The 15,801-nt window shown below is 53.9% G+C and overlaps 7 protein-coding genes and 1 non-coding gene across 8 annotated transcripts; 2 read left to right on the top strand and 6 right to left on the bottom strand.

Annotated features, from left to right (window-relative positions):
• Window positions 1-6: 6 nt before the first annotated feature.
• MET12 (methylenetetrahydrofolate reductase (NAD(P)H) MET12) lies at window positions 7-1,914 on the bottom strand (the record flags this gene model as incomplete). The annotated part of the gene is made up of 1 exon (NM_212140.1): window positions 7-1,914. The coding sequence occupies one exon, from the start codon at window positions 1,912-1,914 to the stop codon at window positions 7-9; it is 1,908 nt and encodes a 635-aa protein (NP_986004.1).
• A 231-nt stretch (window positions 1,915-2,145) lies between these two features.
• RAD1 (ssDNA endodeoxyribonuclease RAD1) lies at window positions 2,146-5,193 on the top strand (the record flags this gene model as incomplete). The annotated part of the gene is made up of 1 exon (NM_212139.1): window positions 2,146-5,193. One exon carries the CDS (start codon window positions 2,146-2,148, stop codon window positions 5,191-5,193), a length of 3,048 nt encoding a protein of 1,015 aa, NP_986003.1.
• A 165-nt stretch (window positions 5,194-5,358) lies between these two features.
• SWI1 (Swi1p) lies at window positions 5,359-8,922 on the bottom strand (the record flags this gene model as incomplete). The annotated part of the gene is made up of 1 exon (NM_212138.1): window positions 5,359-8,922. The coding sequence occupies one exon, from the start codon at window positions 8,920-8,922 to the stop codon at window positions 5,359-5,361; it is 3,564 nt and encodes a 1,187-aa protein (NP_986002.1).
• A 369-nt stretch (window positions 8,923-9,291) lies between these two features.
• On the bottom strand, window positions 9,292-10,293 carry MNN10 (alpha-1,6-mannosyltransferase; the record flags this gene model as incomplete). Its single annotated transcript, NM_212137.1, has 1 exon — window positions 9,292-10,293. The coding sequence occupies one exon, from the start codon at window positions 10,291-10,293 to the stop codon at window positions 9,292-9,294; it is 1,002 nt and encodes a 333-aa protein (NP_986001.1).
• Window positions 10,294-10,692: 399 nt separating this feature from the next.
• PEX5 (Pex5p) lies at window positions 10,693-12,402 on the bottom strand (the record flags this gene model as incomplete). Its single annotated transcript, NM_212136.3, has 1 exon — window positions 10,693-12,402. One exon carries the CDS (start codon window positions 12,400-12,402, stop codon window positions 10,693-10,695), a length of 1,710 nt encoding a protein of 569 aa, NP_986000.3.
• Window positions 12,403-12,658: 256 nt separating this feature from the next.
• PRP28 (mRNA splicing protein PRP28) lies at window positions 12,659-14,338 on the top strand (the record flags this gene model as incomplete). Its single annotated transcript, NM_211354.3, has 1 exon — window positions 12,659-14,338. The coding sequence occupies one exon, from the start codon at window positions 12,659-12,661 to the stop codon at window positions 14,336-14,338; it is 1,680 nt and encodes a 559-aa protein (NP_985999.3).
• Window positions 14,339-14,401: 63 nt separating this feature from the next.
• CWC2 (active spliceosome conformation promoter CWC2) lies at window positions 14,402-15,364 on the bottom strand (the record flags this gene model as incomplete). Its single annotated transcript, NM_001355338.1, has 1 exon — window positions 14,402-15,364. One exon carries the CDS (start codon window positions 15,362-15,364, stop codon window positions 14,402-14,404), a length of 963 nt encoding a protein of 320 aa, NP_001342280.1.
• A 111-nt stretch (window positions 15,365-15,475) lies between these two features.
• AGOS_t0195 lies at window positions 15,476-15,559 on the bottom strand. Its single transcript is given in 2 exon segments — window positions 15,476-15,511; window positions 15,521-15,559. It is a non-coding gene; the product is annotated as a tRNA-Tyr (tRNA).
• Window positions 15,560-15,801: the final 242 nt, after the last annotated feature.

Raw genomic sequence — 15,801 nt, 5'->3', positions numbered from 1 at the left:
TGTATGTCAGCGTAGCAACGTCTCCCATAGCTCGTCGACGCTGGAGAAGTCATGATGAACAATGGACACTAGGCAGTAGTCTCTGTGGATGCCTCTGAGGAAAGCGTTGTGCGGGGAATTGCGGGGAAAGAGCTTGCTCCAGGAGAGCCAGATACTGAATGCCTCGTCACGCCAGGCCTTGAATGATTCCTCCTCAATGATGGTGGTCTGGAGAATCTGTGAGTTTGGGAAAACGCCCCATGTGACTACGCTTGAGCTTTCGGGGGCCATGTTTGAGGCAAAGCTACCGGCGCTGTCGCCAAAGTAGTAGCTGAACTTGCTGTCGGGGCCCTCAAGCCGCGGCTTCAGTTCCGCCTCCCACCTGGCCTTTTCCACAAACAGTTCCACAAATGCTTTCTGGTAGACGACCCCGCCAGGCGGTCCCCAGCCGAATATCTTGTCTGCACTTGGAGTTGAATTGGTGGCAGGCTGCGATGCCAGCGTGAGAAAACCGCGCTGGTTGAGCCCAATCAGTTCTTCTTGTATGAGGGCGGTTTCTGGCGACAGGCCGAGGTCGCACCACGGCAGTGCCTCGATTGAACCCTCGAGATACCCAATAAAGAGAGACTTAATGTCATTTAGTGTGCTTGGATAACCCCATATTTGGTATGCCTTCTTATTGCTCACTTTTAGGGAGGGGCCATAGCCGTCTATTTCACCGTAGGCAGGAGACCGGGAGTCACCAAAGCGACCGTTTGGGAACTCGTCCCAGGTTGCATCGCGCCCCAAAGTACCCGAGCCCTTCGAAATTGAAATCACGACCTTGCGCGATGGAACAGCCCCCCGGACACTAAATCTACGGGGGCCATCCAGCATCACCATTCCGGACTCCGGTTCGCCTTGCATGCTAGACTGCCTTCTCCGCTTTTTGTAACTTAGATCATCTGCTTCAGATGCGTTCGCATCCTCCACGACGACATCCCCGCTGGAATCCTCTACTTCTGAGTCTTCATCGATTATCCTGGACAAAACAGGTGATTGCGTAACTATCTGTGCAATGGACTTCTCCAGGTTTAATGTGTAGAAGTGGAAGCACTTGATGCGCCCCGAGGTCCTTTCCCAGACTTTATTCACTATTTCCACCATTATCTCGACCCCGATCTCCTTCACCTTCAGATCATCATGCCGGATATGATGTGGAAATCTGTCCAGGATATGCGAAGGAATCGAGGCGTGGGAGAGCTTCGCAGCTCGATTGAATAACATAAATGAATTGATCGGCATCAGACCAGGGAAAACAGGAATCGTTTCGGAGATCTCCCTACGGAAAAGCTCCTCAAAGGCCAGGAACTTCTCCACATCATAAAACAGCTGTGTAATCACAAAACTGGCCCCTGCTTCCACCTTTTCCTTTAAATAAGGTAAGTCGCGCATCGGATCCTGCTCCATGCCGTCTGCCTCCCCCTCGCAGTGGCCATCGGGATACGCTGCGACTCCAATACAGAAGTAGTCACCGTACTGCATCTTGATATAACGAACCAAATCGATTGCGTAGAGGAACCCCCCGTCAACATGCTCCTCTTCGTCTGCGGCAAGCGGCATGTCACCTCGTAGTGCCAGGATGTTACGGATTCCCGCCTCTTTAGCTCGCATTAGGGCCTTGTCCAGTATCGTTCTGTCCATATTCGTGCATGTCAGGTGCATACACACAGGAATATTTAGCTCGCGTTGTGCCAGCGCCGCAAGTTCTAATGTCTTCTCTGCCGTAGAACCGCCTGCACCCCATGTTACAGTTATGAATAGTGGATCCATTGCACTCATGCGTTCGATTCTCGCCAACAGGTTACTCTTACCGGAGTCAGTTTTGGGAGGGAAGAACTCCAGTGACAGCGAAGGCCGGTTCAGCTCTGAATACTTGACATCGATTTTTGACATGACCAGCCCCCTCTGGTATTAGGTTGAAATCTGACTATGTTCTTGGTGTCTCTATATCCTCGGAACTGAGACTGATGTATATCCTCGAGAGAGGCAGCTAATTTCCGGCACGTGATTTTTCTTCTATCACGTGACTGGTGAAGCCCGTCTTAGGTAGGTACATATTACATACTCACTATCCGATAGCTGGGGTACGACAGTGCTTCCCAGTCATTAGGCTCACCCAGCAACATGTCGCTGTTTGTTACCGATGATTCGGATGAGGAGCTTCAACAGGAACTTACGATACTGGGGGACCAGCAGACTTATGATGAAGCAGCAGAGGGGCAAGGCCCAGGGGCACAAGAGGCGACAGAAGAAGAACTTTACCCGCTGATGGCCAAAAAAGACGATACAGAGAGGCCCGAATTTACTGATATTCAGCCTGTTGATATTCAGCTCTCTGTGGCTCTTCCTTTCCAGCAAATCATTGTAGAAAATACCTTGATCTCAGAAGACTGCCTGCTCATCATGGCGATGGGACTGGGAACGATACAAGTGGTCTCGAACTTGCTGCATGTTCTCGCGACGCCGGTGCGAATCAAAAATAGTGACAAGAGGTCGCTTGTTTTGCTTCTGAATGCATCAGATGACGACAATCGGCGGATGGAGGATGAGCTGATGGAGCTTTCGTGGTTAGCGGCTGATGCGACGGATCGGCCCTTTGTTATCATCAACAGCGACTCGCATAGCATAGCTCAGCGCACAGAGGTATATTCCAGTGGTGGGATAATTTCTGTAACGTCGAGGATCCTTATTGTCGATATGCTGTCTGGAATTATCCATCCTAACGTCGTGACTGGCTTATTTATCATGCATGCTGATCTTTTAACGAACTACTCTACTGAATCTTTCATTGTGGACATTTACCGGGAACATAACCGTTGGGGGTTTATAAAGGCTGTTACCGAGTCACCTGAATCACTGGTAACCGACTTTTCTCCTCTGCTTCGGAAGATGAGGGACCTGAAACTTCGACGCATTCTACTATGGCCACGCTTTCATGCAGATGTTTCTTCATCTCTTCATGCGCAGAAGAATAACACCGTCGTGGAGATTAAGGTGTCACTCACAGACTCCATGGAGAAAATCCACTACGGCCTACTAGAATGCCTAAAGAAATGCATCAATGAGCTGGTGAGAAAGGTACCAGAATTGGCCAAAGAATCCTGGTCTATTGAAAACGCCTTGGATGCACATTTTATGAAATCGATACATGCTGAACTACAGCCCAGGTGGCATCGAATTTCGTACGAATCAAAACAACTTGTTAAGGATATATCCACGTTGCGAAAACTCCTGCATGCATTGGTTAGTTATGACGCAGTAGACTTCTATGAACTTATTAGGGTCATACTGGATGCAAATAAACCATCAATTTCGCGAAAATATTCCGAGTCGCCATGGCTGTTAGCCGCGGAGTCACAGTTGGTCATATCCTATTCTAAAAAACGGGTCTATCATGATGATGAATACGAGCTTGAGGAACAGCCGAAGTGGGAACAACTGATCTCTCTTCTTGATGATATTTCTTATGAGCGAATGGCGAAACCCCACACTTACACTGGGCCTACTGTGATTATATGCTCCGATGAGCGAACGAGGCAGCAACTGGGGAGAATTCTTAGCTATTACAACTCCAAAGAAGGAAACAGAAAGATGATGATTCGGAAACTGCAAAGTTACATTAGGCATAGAGATCAGGTGCAAAGCACGGCAAAGGAAATACAAGAGCAACATGAATCGCGAGAACTGCAGGTTTCTAGGGCCTTCGCCAGAGAGGAGGTAATCTCAAAACGACGGAGAACTCGTGGTGCTTCAGCTGTTGCCGCTGTGACAAAGCTTCATACTGCATCCGGTACAGGTCATGATATAGATGGGAAAATATCCATTGAAGCCTTGGAACAAGAACGCGAACGCTTACTAGATCCTGATGACGCTTTCAACACCTTTGAATCATTTGGGGATATTGATACCCATGCAGAAGCTTATGACTTATATGACGAACAATATTTAGATGATGTTGCTCCTTCTATCACAAGGGAAGACTGGCAGAAGAGAGCTGGAAACTACGAATACGTGCACCCATATGACCAAGTATATCTGGCATGTTATTACCACAAAGACACTGAGTCTCTACTATATGAGCTTCTACCATCGTTTGTCATAATGTATGAACCAAATCTCTCTTTCATAAGACAAGTTGAGGTTTATAGGGCAACTCATACCAATAAATACATCAAAATCTATTTCATGTATTATGGTGAAAGTGTCGAAGAACAAGCACATTTATTGAATATAAAGAAGGAGAGAGAGGCATTCACCAAGTTAATCCGAGAAAATGCACAACTTGCACAGCATTTTGAAGCGCCTGAAGATATATCTCGTTACAAAAACTTGGCACAGAGGAGAATGCAGCTTATCAGACAAAAGAACACACGGATAGCAGGAGGGCAAGCTGCAATAGCAGTACAAACTGATGATATTGTCATTGTTGATATAAGAGAATTTCGAGCACCGCTACCTGGCTTGCTGTATCGCTATGGTGTCAAAGTGCTTCCGTGTATGTTAACTGTCGGTGACTATATTATTACTCCTAAAATATGCATTGAACGGAAATCTATCGCTGACCTGATCGGTAGTTTTAAGAACGGAAGATTGCAGAAGCAATGCAGAGAAATGGCTAAGTATTACGAACTGCCTACTTTACTACTGGAATTCGATGATAGTGAGTCGTTTTCCCTCGAACCTTTCGGCGAACGGGGCTACACTACCACCACATCATCTACAATTCATCCAATTAGTAACAAGTTAATGCAGGAAGAGATTCAACTAGAGTTGGCGAAATTGGTCTTGCGTTTTCCCAATTTAAAGATCATTTGGTCTTCTTCGCCTCTACAAACTGTGAATATCATACTAGACCTGAAGTCAGGTAGGGAGCAACCCAACCCTTCGGTCGCAGTAGAGGCTGGCAAATCCATTAAAAAGACCGATTCGAATGGGAACTCTAAAATTGAAACTAAGCAATTTCATGAACTCTCGACAGTTCCTGGTCTTTCCAGTATTGACTATTATAACCTTAAGAGAAGGTATCGAACTTACAAATCTCTGAAAAGGGCGACTATTGAAGATATATTACATGTTGTTGTCGACAGAGATCTGGCGGAGCGCATTGTTACTCATATCCAAAGAGAATCTGAGCTGCAACAATATGAGGAGGATGGGAGGAATGAGGTATGAAATGTTCCCCATTTGGATTAAGGTATCAGGTGGTCACGATATCCACTATATGGTGCTATTAACGGCATGCAAAGTGTAGAATTAACCTAAAGAATATGTTATATATATATATTATAAACTACAAACTAACGGACGCAATGAAATCTAAGTGTCGCAAGGTTAGCCTTAATACCGGTACTTGGATAAAATCTCCTTTTTCAAATGATACAAGCGTCCCATTTCAAACGCCATGCCAGAATCACTGGCTGGATTCATCATGATTGTGATTGCGGTTGCCTCAGTCGGAAATAAATTAGCAATACTCATTATACCCTTCGCGACCTCCAGCCGCTTCTCTTGGGTAGGTTCAAATGAGGCAATTTGCATACTCTTTTCCACCAAGAGCCTTACCAATTCAACACATTTCGGGCCAATCAAATTAAAGATGGGACGCAAGTGTTTCAAGTTTGGATTTTGCGAGCCCATACTAGAAAGTGCCTCGCCCAACCTCCTGATGCTTGGTCCAAACCCATCCTCTGCCGTTAGCCACATATATGGAAGATTTCGCTCAGTGAAAGGGAATTCTTCTGTGGGGTTTATAAACTTCAACAACGCAATTGATGCTGTCAGAGCCTGTAATATTACAGCTACCGATTCTTCAACCAAATTAGGCATCTGGTTCAGGTGTTTGAGGGGTATAGTCGAAGCAACCATCGAAAATATATCGTTGAAAAGTTTGCACTTGTGCTGGCCGTTATAGCGGCGGAGAAGCTGAGTGCACACTTTTGCTTCAGTGGTCTCCTCTTCGAATCTCGACAACAATATCGAGCTAATATATGTCCGATTCGGATACCCGAGTGACATAATCTTTGAAATAACGTCCACGCCATAACATCTGTATTTCTCTACTTTTGCGACATAAGAAGCATAAGGGAGACCACAGCCGTCACCCTTTGAGGGTGATGGTTCAACAAAGCTCAAAACCAAAAAGAGCAACAAACATCCGTCTATTACGTTATCAAGTTTCAAAAGATGTGATAAATTGGATAATATGATGATAGTATCTTTCTTCAAATTCAAAACTTTCCTATGCAAGACGAATTTTTTCATTTGAGTAAACAGGACCCATAGTAGTTCAAAGATATACCTGTTCACATAAATATTATTTGCCATTATGGTGGCATTTGAATCATCAAATGATAGGTTCCGTATTATCATTGATATTGTGGCAATTTGGTCGACAAGTAAGACTTGTGGGTCTTCAGAGCCTCGCTTATGGCACTTTGTGAACAAGGTATCAACCTCGTCCTTAACCATACGCAAAGCAGCAACATATGGTACCACGGATAATTCGTCATCCTTCCTCATACCTTGTAACCGCATGGGCTCAATTATATAGCTCCAGCGTTTTAGCTTTGGAGGCTCAAACTTTACCGGAGTCAGATCTTCTTCATCTGGCCCAACATCTAACGGCGACTCCGTGGGAGTAATCGGGAATTGCGAAATGTCTATCCCCGTAAGGGAATCTACCTTCACTGTCACATTTTTTTCACCTTCATCATATTGCTTCCTGTATATCTGTAATATCTGGTCCATAGTCTGATCTATCGGATTCAATGACTCCTGAGCCTTCAAGAGCAAATCATCAACAACATATTCCTTTTGGACACCGTCTTGTGTGACCTTTCTGTGGAAATCGCCCTTGTATAATTTGTGTAACTTTTCACACGCCAGAATGCAGAGCGTGTCTAGTAACTCCGGTGTATCTCTGAGAGGGACCTTCAAAATGTTGTCTGCGCTGGTCACTAATAGAGTGTTTAAAGCCGTGTTTATTTCACAGTTATTTTCCGACTGTAATGACATTGTGATTGCGTGAAGGTTTATAGTTCCCAACTCAGGCGCAAAAAGAAATATTGGCTTCACAGCATCGATTTTCTCGCCCAGCTGTGCCAGCGCTTTAATGTCGTACCCATTTTGGCTTTCAATGGGCCGTCTTATTGGAACGTAGCTTCTGGCGAACGACCGTTTATAAACTTTCGGAAGCTTTCGCATCTGTTCCTCCTTCCGGCGCCGAAGCAACTCTTGCTGCTCCCTAAGCTGTTCTTCCAGCATAATTTTCTGCTCTCTCCTCTGCTTTTCTAGTTGTATCTCTCGCATCCGCTGCATACTTTCCTGCTGACGTTTTTCCTCTTCTTGCTCCTTTTTCGACTTCTTCTTCACGCGCGGTTTCCTGGGTTTGAGTTGCTTTGCCCGCTGAGCATCGCTAAGAGACTGTAACTGTGATGGGTGATGCGGAGGTATCATTTGCTGCACAATAGGCGTAAGTTGCAGTGGCCGCTGTATCTGTGGTTGACCTGTGAATGGTGCCCTACCTGGGTTCTGTGACTGATGAGGCTGATGGGTTGGAGGTGGCTGCGGCGGCTGGACTTGTTGGACTGCTGGTGACTGTTGTGCCTGCTTATTCAACCGCTCTTGCTGTAATACGCGAAGCGTATCCTGTAAGCACTGCTGCAGGAGCAGCCGTTTTGACTGTGTTTCCTTGATACCATCTGGGGTCATGAGGTACTTCTCATATGATGTCAATGTGGCGTAGTAGTACTTCGAAAGCTCCTCATCCCCGTTTTCGGCGTAAACTTGTAGTTTTTCTGCCAAGCCGCGCCATTGCTGCAGCCTCGTGATATTATCTGCCCCGCCCATTCTTTGTACCAACATGTATAAAATGAATAAGTTCACCCGCGTCCCGCCTATCTCAGGGTTGGGGTTAAACGGAATATTACACCGCTTACAATGTTCCATGAAAGACTTCACAAATAGTTCATACTGCTTGCTGTTCAGATCCTGTGATACTCTTTTCTGGATGCTGGGGTCGAGGTTCTGCAACAGCTGCCTATGGTTGACGGGCACCACCATTGGAGAACTGCCTGCGGGCTTCGGCGTCTCGGACTGGCCCTGCAACGGCAGTTGCTGCATCCGAGGCCGTTGTTGCGGCAGTTGCTGCATCATGTGTGGCTGCTGTTGCATAATTGACGGTTGGCGGTCCACGTAAGAATAGTTCTTCTGCTCTTCGTGCAGCTGTTGGAGCATGTGCATTCGCTTCTGGGCCGGCTGCTGTGGCTGGTGCGGAGTGGGGGCCTGCTGTGGCAGCGCGTGCGGCTGCGAGGGTTCCATCGGAAGGTGCGGCGTCACCATGGGCGCCACCCCGGCACCAAGTTGTGGGCCCTCGTCGCCATCCTCCGGCGCGCGCCCGCCCATCGCCCCGAACAACGCCCGATCGCCAAAGGCCGCCTCGGACCCTCCTACCTTCACCTCGTCCTGCAGGTCGCCGTACGCGGCCTGCGGCGTCGCCCGCTGTGACAGGATCTGCTGCGGCGACGGCGCCGCGCCGGGCGTCGAGTTCGGCAGCCGCTGCAGCCCGCCGCTGCCGCCCGCGCCCATCGGCGTGAACATCGCCGGCGACATCGACATCGACGCTGCGCCGTTGTAGTGGCTCGTCTCCGCGTTGCTACTCTCTCCGCGCTTGCTCCCAGGCCCCCCGTCCGGCGTCCCATCCGCGCGCGGGCCGCCGAACGCCGGCGAGTTCACGTTCGACAGCGACGATCGCACCAGGATCGCCTGCGGCGTGATGTTCGACATCCCCCTCGACCCCCCGTCTTCAACGCCCGCGCCGTTCTCGAAAAACCCCACGTACTCCTCCTTCCGGCCCCCCGCCTGCTGCTGTTGCTCTTCGCCGAACATAAATTGTTCCTCCATCCTCTGGCGTCCCGATCTACAATACAAAAACCGCCGCGAGCTGCCTATATCCTCCTAACACGCTATCGTAACCCCCCACTGGCTATTGCAACTGTCCAACCGTCACAAAGGGCGCTCCAGCTCTCTATGCGATAATGGCCGCTCTCATGTTATGCATGAACTCGTGCCCCTTGTAAATTTTTGTCAACTTAAAACAAATGTAGTGAAAAAGCTATATAATTCGATACGACGGTATAGAGGAATACCAAGAGTTGTGTAAATGCAGGTTGGGGGTGAGAGTAGGGGGGAACTGCGGGCCCAGTAGGGCGGGCAGTGGGCTCGCGTGGTTGCAGAGCGGCGCAGGGAAGTTTGGCGGCCAGGAACGGGCGTCTAGAACAGAAACGAGTACCATCTGCGGTTCAACTTCTCGAGCAGGGCGGTGTAGTGTTTCATTTCCTGCCAGCAATCGCGGCCGTAGCTGCAGCCGGCCATGTTGACCAGGAAGTCGCGGTCCTTCTCGCTGTAGAAATAGCGGGGCTCGTCGCTGAAGTCGGAACAGGCGCCCGTGGGGAAGGAGTTGATGGCGCGCAGGGGTAGGAAGCCCACCCGCTCGCGGATCCACGGTTCGTTGGCGTACAGAGCCTCCAGGGCGTCCTGCTCGCGATGCTCCCACAACATGTGTTTCTGCTCGTAGGCGGCAGGGTCCCACCAGACGTCGAGCAGCAGCGCGCTCCATTCGCTGTTGCGGATGAAGAAGGAGCCGAGGTTGAAGCCGCCGCAGTCCTGGGTGATCAACAGGTCCATGGGCTGGGAGTAGTCGACGTAGGGAACGTCGACGGGTAGCTTGAGCGCGTTGAAGCTCTCGAGCGTGCGATCCACAAGGCTGTCGAGGCGGTTGAATATGTGGGCCTCCAGGCTGCGGTCCGGCTCCATGATCAGCGTGCTGCTGTCGAGCCACCAGATCCACTCCGCGTTCGGGTACTCGCGCATGGTCTGCTTCAGTATGTCCACCTTCTGCCAGCCCTCGCGGTACTCATGCGTGTACCGCTTGGCCACGGTCAGGTCCTTGATCGCGAGCCCGTACCCGTGGCGCTTCACGTATGCCAGCTTGTTGCGCGTGGAGATGCGCTCAATCTCCCACTCCTGTTCGCTCTTCCAGCGCAACACGCCGCCACCCTCGTTTGCCGCGAGAATCAGCACGATTTTCGGGTCCTTGCGCCACAGCGTGTCGAAGCCCAACCAGTACAGCCCAAACAGCAGCGTGAATGCGACGAGCCCCCACCGCTTGTACCTGGCGAACCACGGGTGCAGTCGGGAAACAGAAATCCCGCTCCTACTGTCGTAGTTCTTGCGCTCGGCCACAGGGTGCACGAACGGCATACTCGAGCTCATGTCAGTCGCGCGTCTTCTGTGTTGTAACGTGAGCGCTGGGCGATGCGCGGCACTCGGTTGCTTGCAGGACTGCTTATAATGTATACTTCTCCCTAATGCCAGATCGCATTAAGACATGGCATGTATGGGATAGCAGGCTTCCATTCCCGGCGCGTTCGCCGGCAGAATTGCCCTCGTTCCTAATGACAACCACCTGTAGCTGACTGCGGTGGCCGGCGCGGGCTACTGGGGCGAGGCCGCCGGCGGGGCTCGATGCCGCGGTACACGTGCAGCGGCGAGGTGCCGCGCGGGCTGGCTGCGCGGCGGTGACTCCGCTGTGGGGCGCGGCGCGCGGGGCAGAACAGAAGAGTGCAACGTCCGGATACGACTATGTACGGTATTAAAAGGCGGGGCAGCCGCTCAGAAGTTGAACTCGCCGCGGAACTGCTGCAGGTCCATGTTGGGCACGACCCTCTCCAGGAGGTCGCGGCGATCCATAGCGATGAAGGCGCGCTTGAGGGTCTCGAGGATGTTCGAGGAGGGCACGTTGCCGCTGCCCGGGGCCATGGCGACGCCCTCGACCTCGTGCATGGAGAGCGCGGTGAGCAGGTGCTCTGCGGCCTCGCGGTAGCAGCCAATGTTCATGGAGGAGACGGCGAGGTTGTAGCGGGCGCGGACAAAGGTGGGCTTGAGCTGGATGGCGCGGTGGTAGGCCTGGATGGCCTCCTCGGAGCGGTTGGAGTTGGCGAGCGACGCGCCCAGGCGGTTCCACATGCATTCGTCGTCCGGGCGCACTGCGAGCGCGGCGCGGAAGCAGTCGATGGTCTTGTCGAAGTCCTCGTTGGCGTAGAAGAGGATGCCGAGGCCGAGCTGGACGTCGGGGTCAACCTCGGGCAGAGCGTTGGCCACGCGCAGATACTGCTCGATGATCAGGCGGCTGAGGTTGTAGCGGTCGACGCGGTCGAGAGGCTCCTCGACGAAGGCGGGGTACTTAGTTTCCAGCCAGCGCCCGAGCATTGTGAACGCGCTGACGTCGTAGCCCTCGTTGATGTAGCTGATGGCGACGGTCATCAACGCCATCAGGTTGTGCGGGTCGGCCTTGAGGCACTGCTCGAGCGCGTTGATGCCGCTGAGCTCCTTCTCGTTCTGCGTCTGCACGAGCCCCAGGCGCAACCACGCATCCACGTGGCCCGGGTCTTGCTGCACTGCGGCCTCGAACGCGAGCGCGGCCTCGCTCAGCTTCGCGCCGTTCTCCATCAGGATGCACCCTATCTTGTACGCGTCCGTGTTATGCAGGTATTGGTTGTCGGTCTCGAAGGCGTACTGCGCGGTCTGCGCCGGCCGCGTGGAGAACACGCGCTGGTAGTCGCCCGAGCCGCCGCCCAGCTCCGTTCGGCTATCCAGGTCGTCCGTCTGATCGTGTATGTCGTTCCATATCTGCTGGAAGCGCTTCTCGTAGTCGCCGCCTGCGTAGTCCGCCTCGCGCGCCTCCGCGCTCAGCTCCTCCAGCACCTGCTGCTGCTCCACCGGGTCCGAGATGTTCAGCGTCTTCTCCACCTGCTTCTCCAGTTCCTGAAACTGCTGTTCCCACGCCGCGTCGTTGATCGCCGGCCCTGCGTGGCGCTCCACGCCCACCGCCCGCGCGCCCTGCAGCCCCATCACCGGCCGCATCATGTTCATGGGCCTGTACGCGCCCGCGCGCGCCACCGACGACGACGCGGAGCTCATCGACACCGACGACACGGCCGAGCTCGACTGCACCGGACTCCCCACTTGCTGGTTGAACTCCTGCGACCAGCTCCCCGTCATCGGCGCGCCCCCCAGGCGCGCCCCGAGCTCCTTCGCCGGCCCGGGGGACATCCGCAGCCCCGAGCTCCCGCCCAGCGCCAGTGGCCCCGAGCTCATCCCCGCCCCCATGAACATGTTCCCGCCGCTGCTCGCCTTCCCGGCCATGAACTGCTCCATCTGGAACTTGTTCGACTCGCTCACCTGCGGTCCACTCTTGAACGCCTGCGCCTCCGCGCCTTGGTGTATATTCACGTGCGATCCATGCTGCAGTGTCCTGTCCTGCTGCACCCGCTTGTTCAGTTGCGCCAGCGGGTTAGCGCCCACAGAGCAGTCTGCACTCATCACCACCTTTGCTAGATTGATATTGCAGTCCTCAACAGCCACTTAGCTTGGTCGCACTGCCGGAATGTGGTTGTTGCAGACTCAACATGTACACTAGCCCTTCGGCTTTTATGTAACCCAATTTCGGCTTTTGCCATAATTTCCCAATTTCCACTCCACCTCGAATACCCCACCAGGTGGATCAGCTTTCGCCGTGAGGCTCCAGTGTCTGTTCGATAGGGTTTGTCAGCTGGTAGGCGAGCGATAGTGCCGGAACATGCGGCCTTTAGATGTGAATGAGCTTCTGCGCAAGGCGGACGACGAGGGCATCGGAGATGAGGTGCGCAAGCCGGTGTTTCTGGACGGGGCGGCGCGGCAGCGGCTGCTGAGCCGGCGGGGGGTGAGTGCACGGGTCAGCAAGGGCGGCGGAGAGCGCGCGGTGCGCGGCGGGCGCGAGCGGGAGGCGGCGCAGGGCGCGGGCAGGCCGGAGGAGGCGCGACGGCGGCGCGGCCAGTTCAGCTTCGAGTGGGCGGCGGACGAGGACACGGCGGAGGCGGCAGCGAGCGGGGCGGAGGCGCGGCGGCTGCTGGGCACGCGGCGGCGCGCGGCGGTGGAGGAAAGCTATATGCGGCGGCACTGGAGCGAGCTCGCGCGGGAGGAGATGACGGCGCGAGACTGGCGGATCATGCGTGAAGACTACAACATCTCGACGAAGGGCGGCGGCGTGCGCGCGCCGCTGCGCGACTGGGGCGAGTCGGGGGAGATGCCGGCAGAGCTAGTACGCATTGTGCAGGAGCGACTGGGGTTCGGCGAGCCGACACCGATACAGCGGGTGACCATCCCGAACGCGCTGCACGGGCGGGACTACGTCGGCGTGGCGGCGACGGGGTCCGGGAAGACGCTGGCGTTTCTGCTGCCGATCTTCGCGAAGCTGGGGCGGCTGGCGCCGCTGAACGCAGTGACGCGGCAGGACGGGCCGCGCGCGCTAGTGTTGGCGCCGACGCGGGAGCTGGCGCAGCAGATCGAGGCACAGGCGCGACAGTTCCTGTCGCATTGGCAGCGCCCCTGTCCGGTGGCGAGCATCGTGGGGGGGCACTCGTTCGAGGAGATCGCGCTGAGCCTGCAGGGCGGCTGCGAGGTACTGGTGGCGACGCCGGGCCGGCTGCTGGACTGTCTGGAGCACCATATGCTGGTGCTGCGGCAGGTGGCGACGCTGGTGCTGGACGAGGCGGACCGGATGGTCGACATGGGGTTTGAGGAGCAGCTGACCGACGTGCTGGCGCGCATCGACGTGCTGGCGGAGCGGCAGGTGCTGATGTTCACGGCCACGATGACACACACCATCGAGAAGATCGCGAACGGCTACCTGAAGAACGCGGTCTACGCAACGGTGGGCGGCGCGGACGCGGAGCCCCAGATCCGGCAGCTCGTCGAGTACGTGCCGGCGGAGGAGCAGCGCTTCACAAAGCTCACCAGGGAGGTGCTGCCGAACTTCGCGCCGCCGATCATCATTTTCATCAACTACAAGGCCACGGCCAACTGGCTGTCGGAGAAGTTCGAGCGGGAGACCAGGTTCCGCACCACTGTGTTGCACGGATCTCGGTCGCAGGAGCAGCGCGAGCACTCGCTGCGCCAGCTCCGCAGCGGAAAGGTCGACATTATGATCGCCACCAATGTGGCCGGTAGGGGCATCGACATCCCGAACGTGTCGCTCGTGGTAAACTTCCAGATGCCCTTTCAGCTCGAGGACTATGTCCACCGCATAGGAAGGACGGGGCGCGCGGGCCAGAGCGGCACTGCCCTCACCTTCCTGACTGACAAGGACGAGAATGCGCTGGTGGAAACACTGTACGAGTACGTGACGAAGAATAATATTACGGGTAAAAACTACATATCCGCGGATGTCAAGAAGCAGTTCAGTCTGGGCAGGAATAGCTTCAAGGCGCTGTTGGATTAAACGGTAAGGCAGCATGTAATGCATGAAATCTCTTGTTTTTATCTTTTTTACTGCCGCTAGCAGCTACTCCTCATCAGAGGAAGAGTACGCTACGAGGGCCACCGCGGGCTTCTCCGAGGCCGGCGGGGATGCAAGTTTCCTTTTCTTTAGTTTCTCGAGCACTTCGCTTGACAGTATCTTGCCTCGTTGCTCGTTCTTGTCTTCGTTTGCATCCTCCAGGGCATGCTTGGCGTTTGCATCTTGCCGTTCCAGTAGCTGCAGCATCGCCTTGAGGGACTCGCGCTTGGCTTCCTCCTCCTCCATCCTCCGCGCGGCGGGATTGGGGTCGTCATTCGCCCACTTGACCAGCAGCCCCGTACCCTCTCTGCGATGGTCCCACTCCTTGTCGCTGGGAATGAGCAGCGTCTGGTTGCTCATGCTTTCCTTGGCAAACTCAGCGTTGGTTTGGTGCTTGAACTTGACAAACGCGCAGTTCTTGCTCTCTATGTAGCGGATGCGGTCTATCTGGCCCAGCTTGCCAAACACAAAGCGTATCCTGCTCTCGACCTGCGCCGGTTTCAGCGTTTTGTTGTTCAGGGCGCCCAACAGGCCCCCCACATACAAAGTCCGGTTCTTCTTACGGAAGGAGCCTACGCCGCCCATATCCTCCCTGTATTGCGCAAACTTCTCTCGTCCAAAGCAATCGAGTACCTCAGACTTCATAACAAGGCGCGCCACATCCTCATCGTCGGGCACATGGTGCAGGTATTCGCACTTCTTGCCCATGCAGCACATGCCCTTGCTGAAATAAATACAAAAGTAGATTTGTCCCTGTTTATCGCCCCGCGTTGTCCCAGCGTGGAGTTCAGGCTCTAGCTTGTAGGGGTTGACGAACCGCGCATCGCCACTGTAACCCTGAGACCATTTGTTATACCAGATATTAAATGTGAGGCCTGTCTGCGGCGGCAGCGATGAGGGCAGATCAGCCTCCCGTACCTGTACCGGGGCAGCGCGTGTCTTCCATCCTCCAGATTCTTCTGCGGCCATTGGATCTTCGTAATTGTACGCCACCTATATTTCTACCTGTACTAGGTCATCTGCGATTTAAAGTATGGCGATGCGCTCCCATTGCAAAGCGTCTGGAGAAAAAAAAAAGAATCTCCCGGGGGTGAGTCGAACACCCGATCTCCAGATTACAATCCATTACAGTCTGGCGCCTTAAACCAACTTGGCTACCGGGAGGCTTATTTCGATGTTTCACGAAGACCATCGTCCGCTATATAGACACCGTTTTTAGTTGTCACGTGTGCCATGGAGTGTGTAGTCTCGCAGAGATGAGTGAGCGGGACACGAGAAATCTGCCGCGGCCAGCATCGTCGCAGCGGCCGCCATTCGAAGTTACATCGGCGGCACACGTACCTGGCATATGCGCTGCAAAGAGCCAGAGGTTTCAAACAAGCGGGACGTTCCTGCTGTGGCAGCAT

Source organism: Eremothecium gossypii, chromosome VI, assembly GCF_000091025.4.
Source record: "Eremothecium gossypii ATCC 10895 chromosome VI, complete sequence".
Classification (NCBI taxonomy): domain Eukaryota; kingdom Fungi; phylum Ascomycota; class Saccharomycetes; order Saccharomycetales; family Saccharomycetaceae; genus Eremothecium; species Eremothecium gossypii.
The sequence above is the reverse complement of the archived record's forward strand: the minus strand, read 5'-3'. Positions and strand labels throughout refer to the sequence as shown.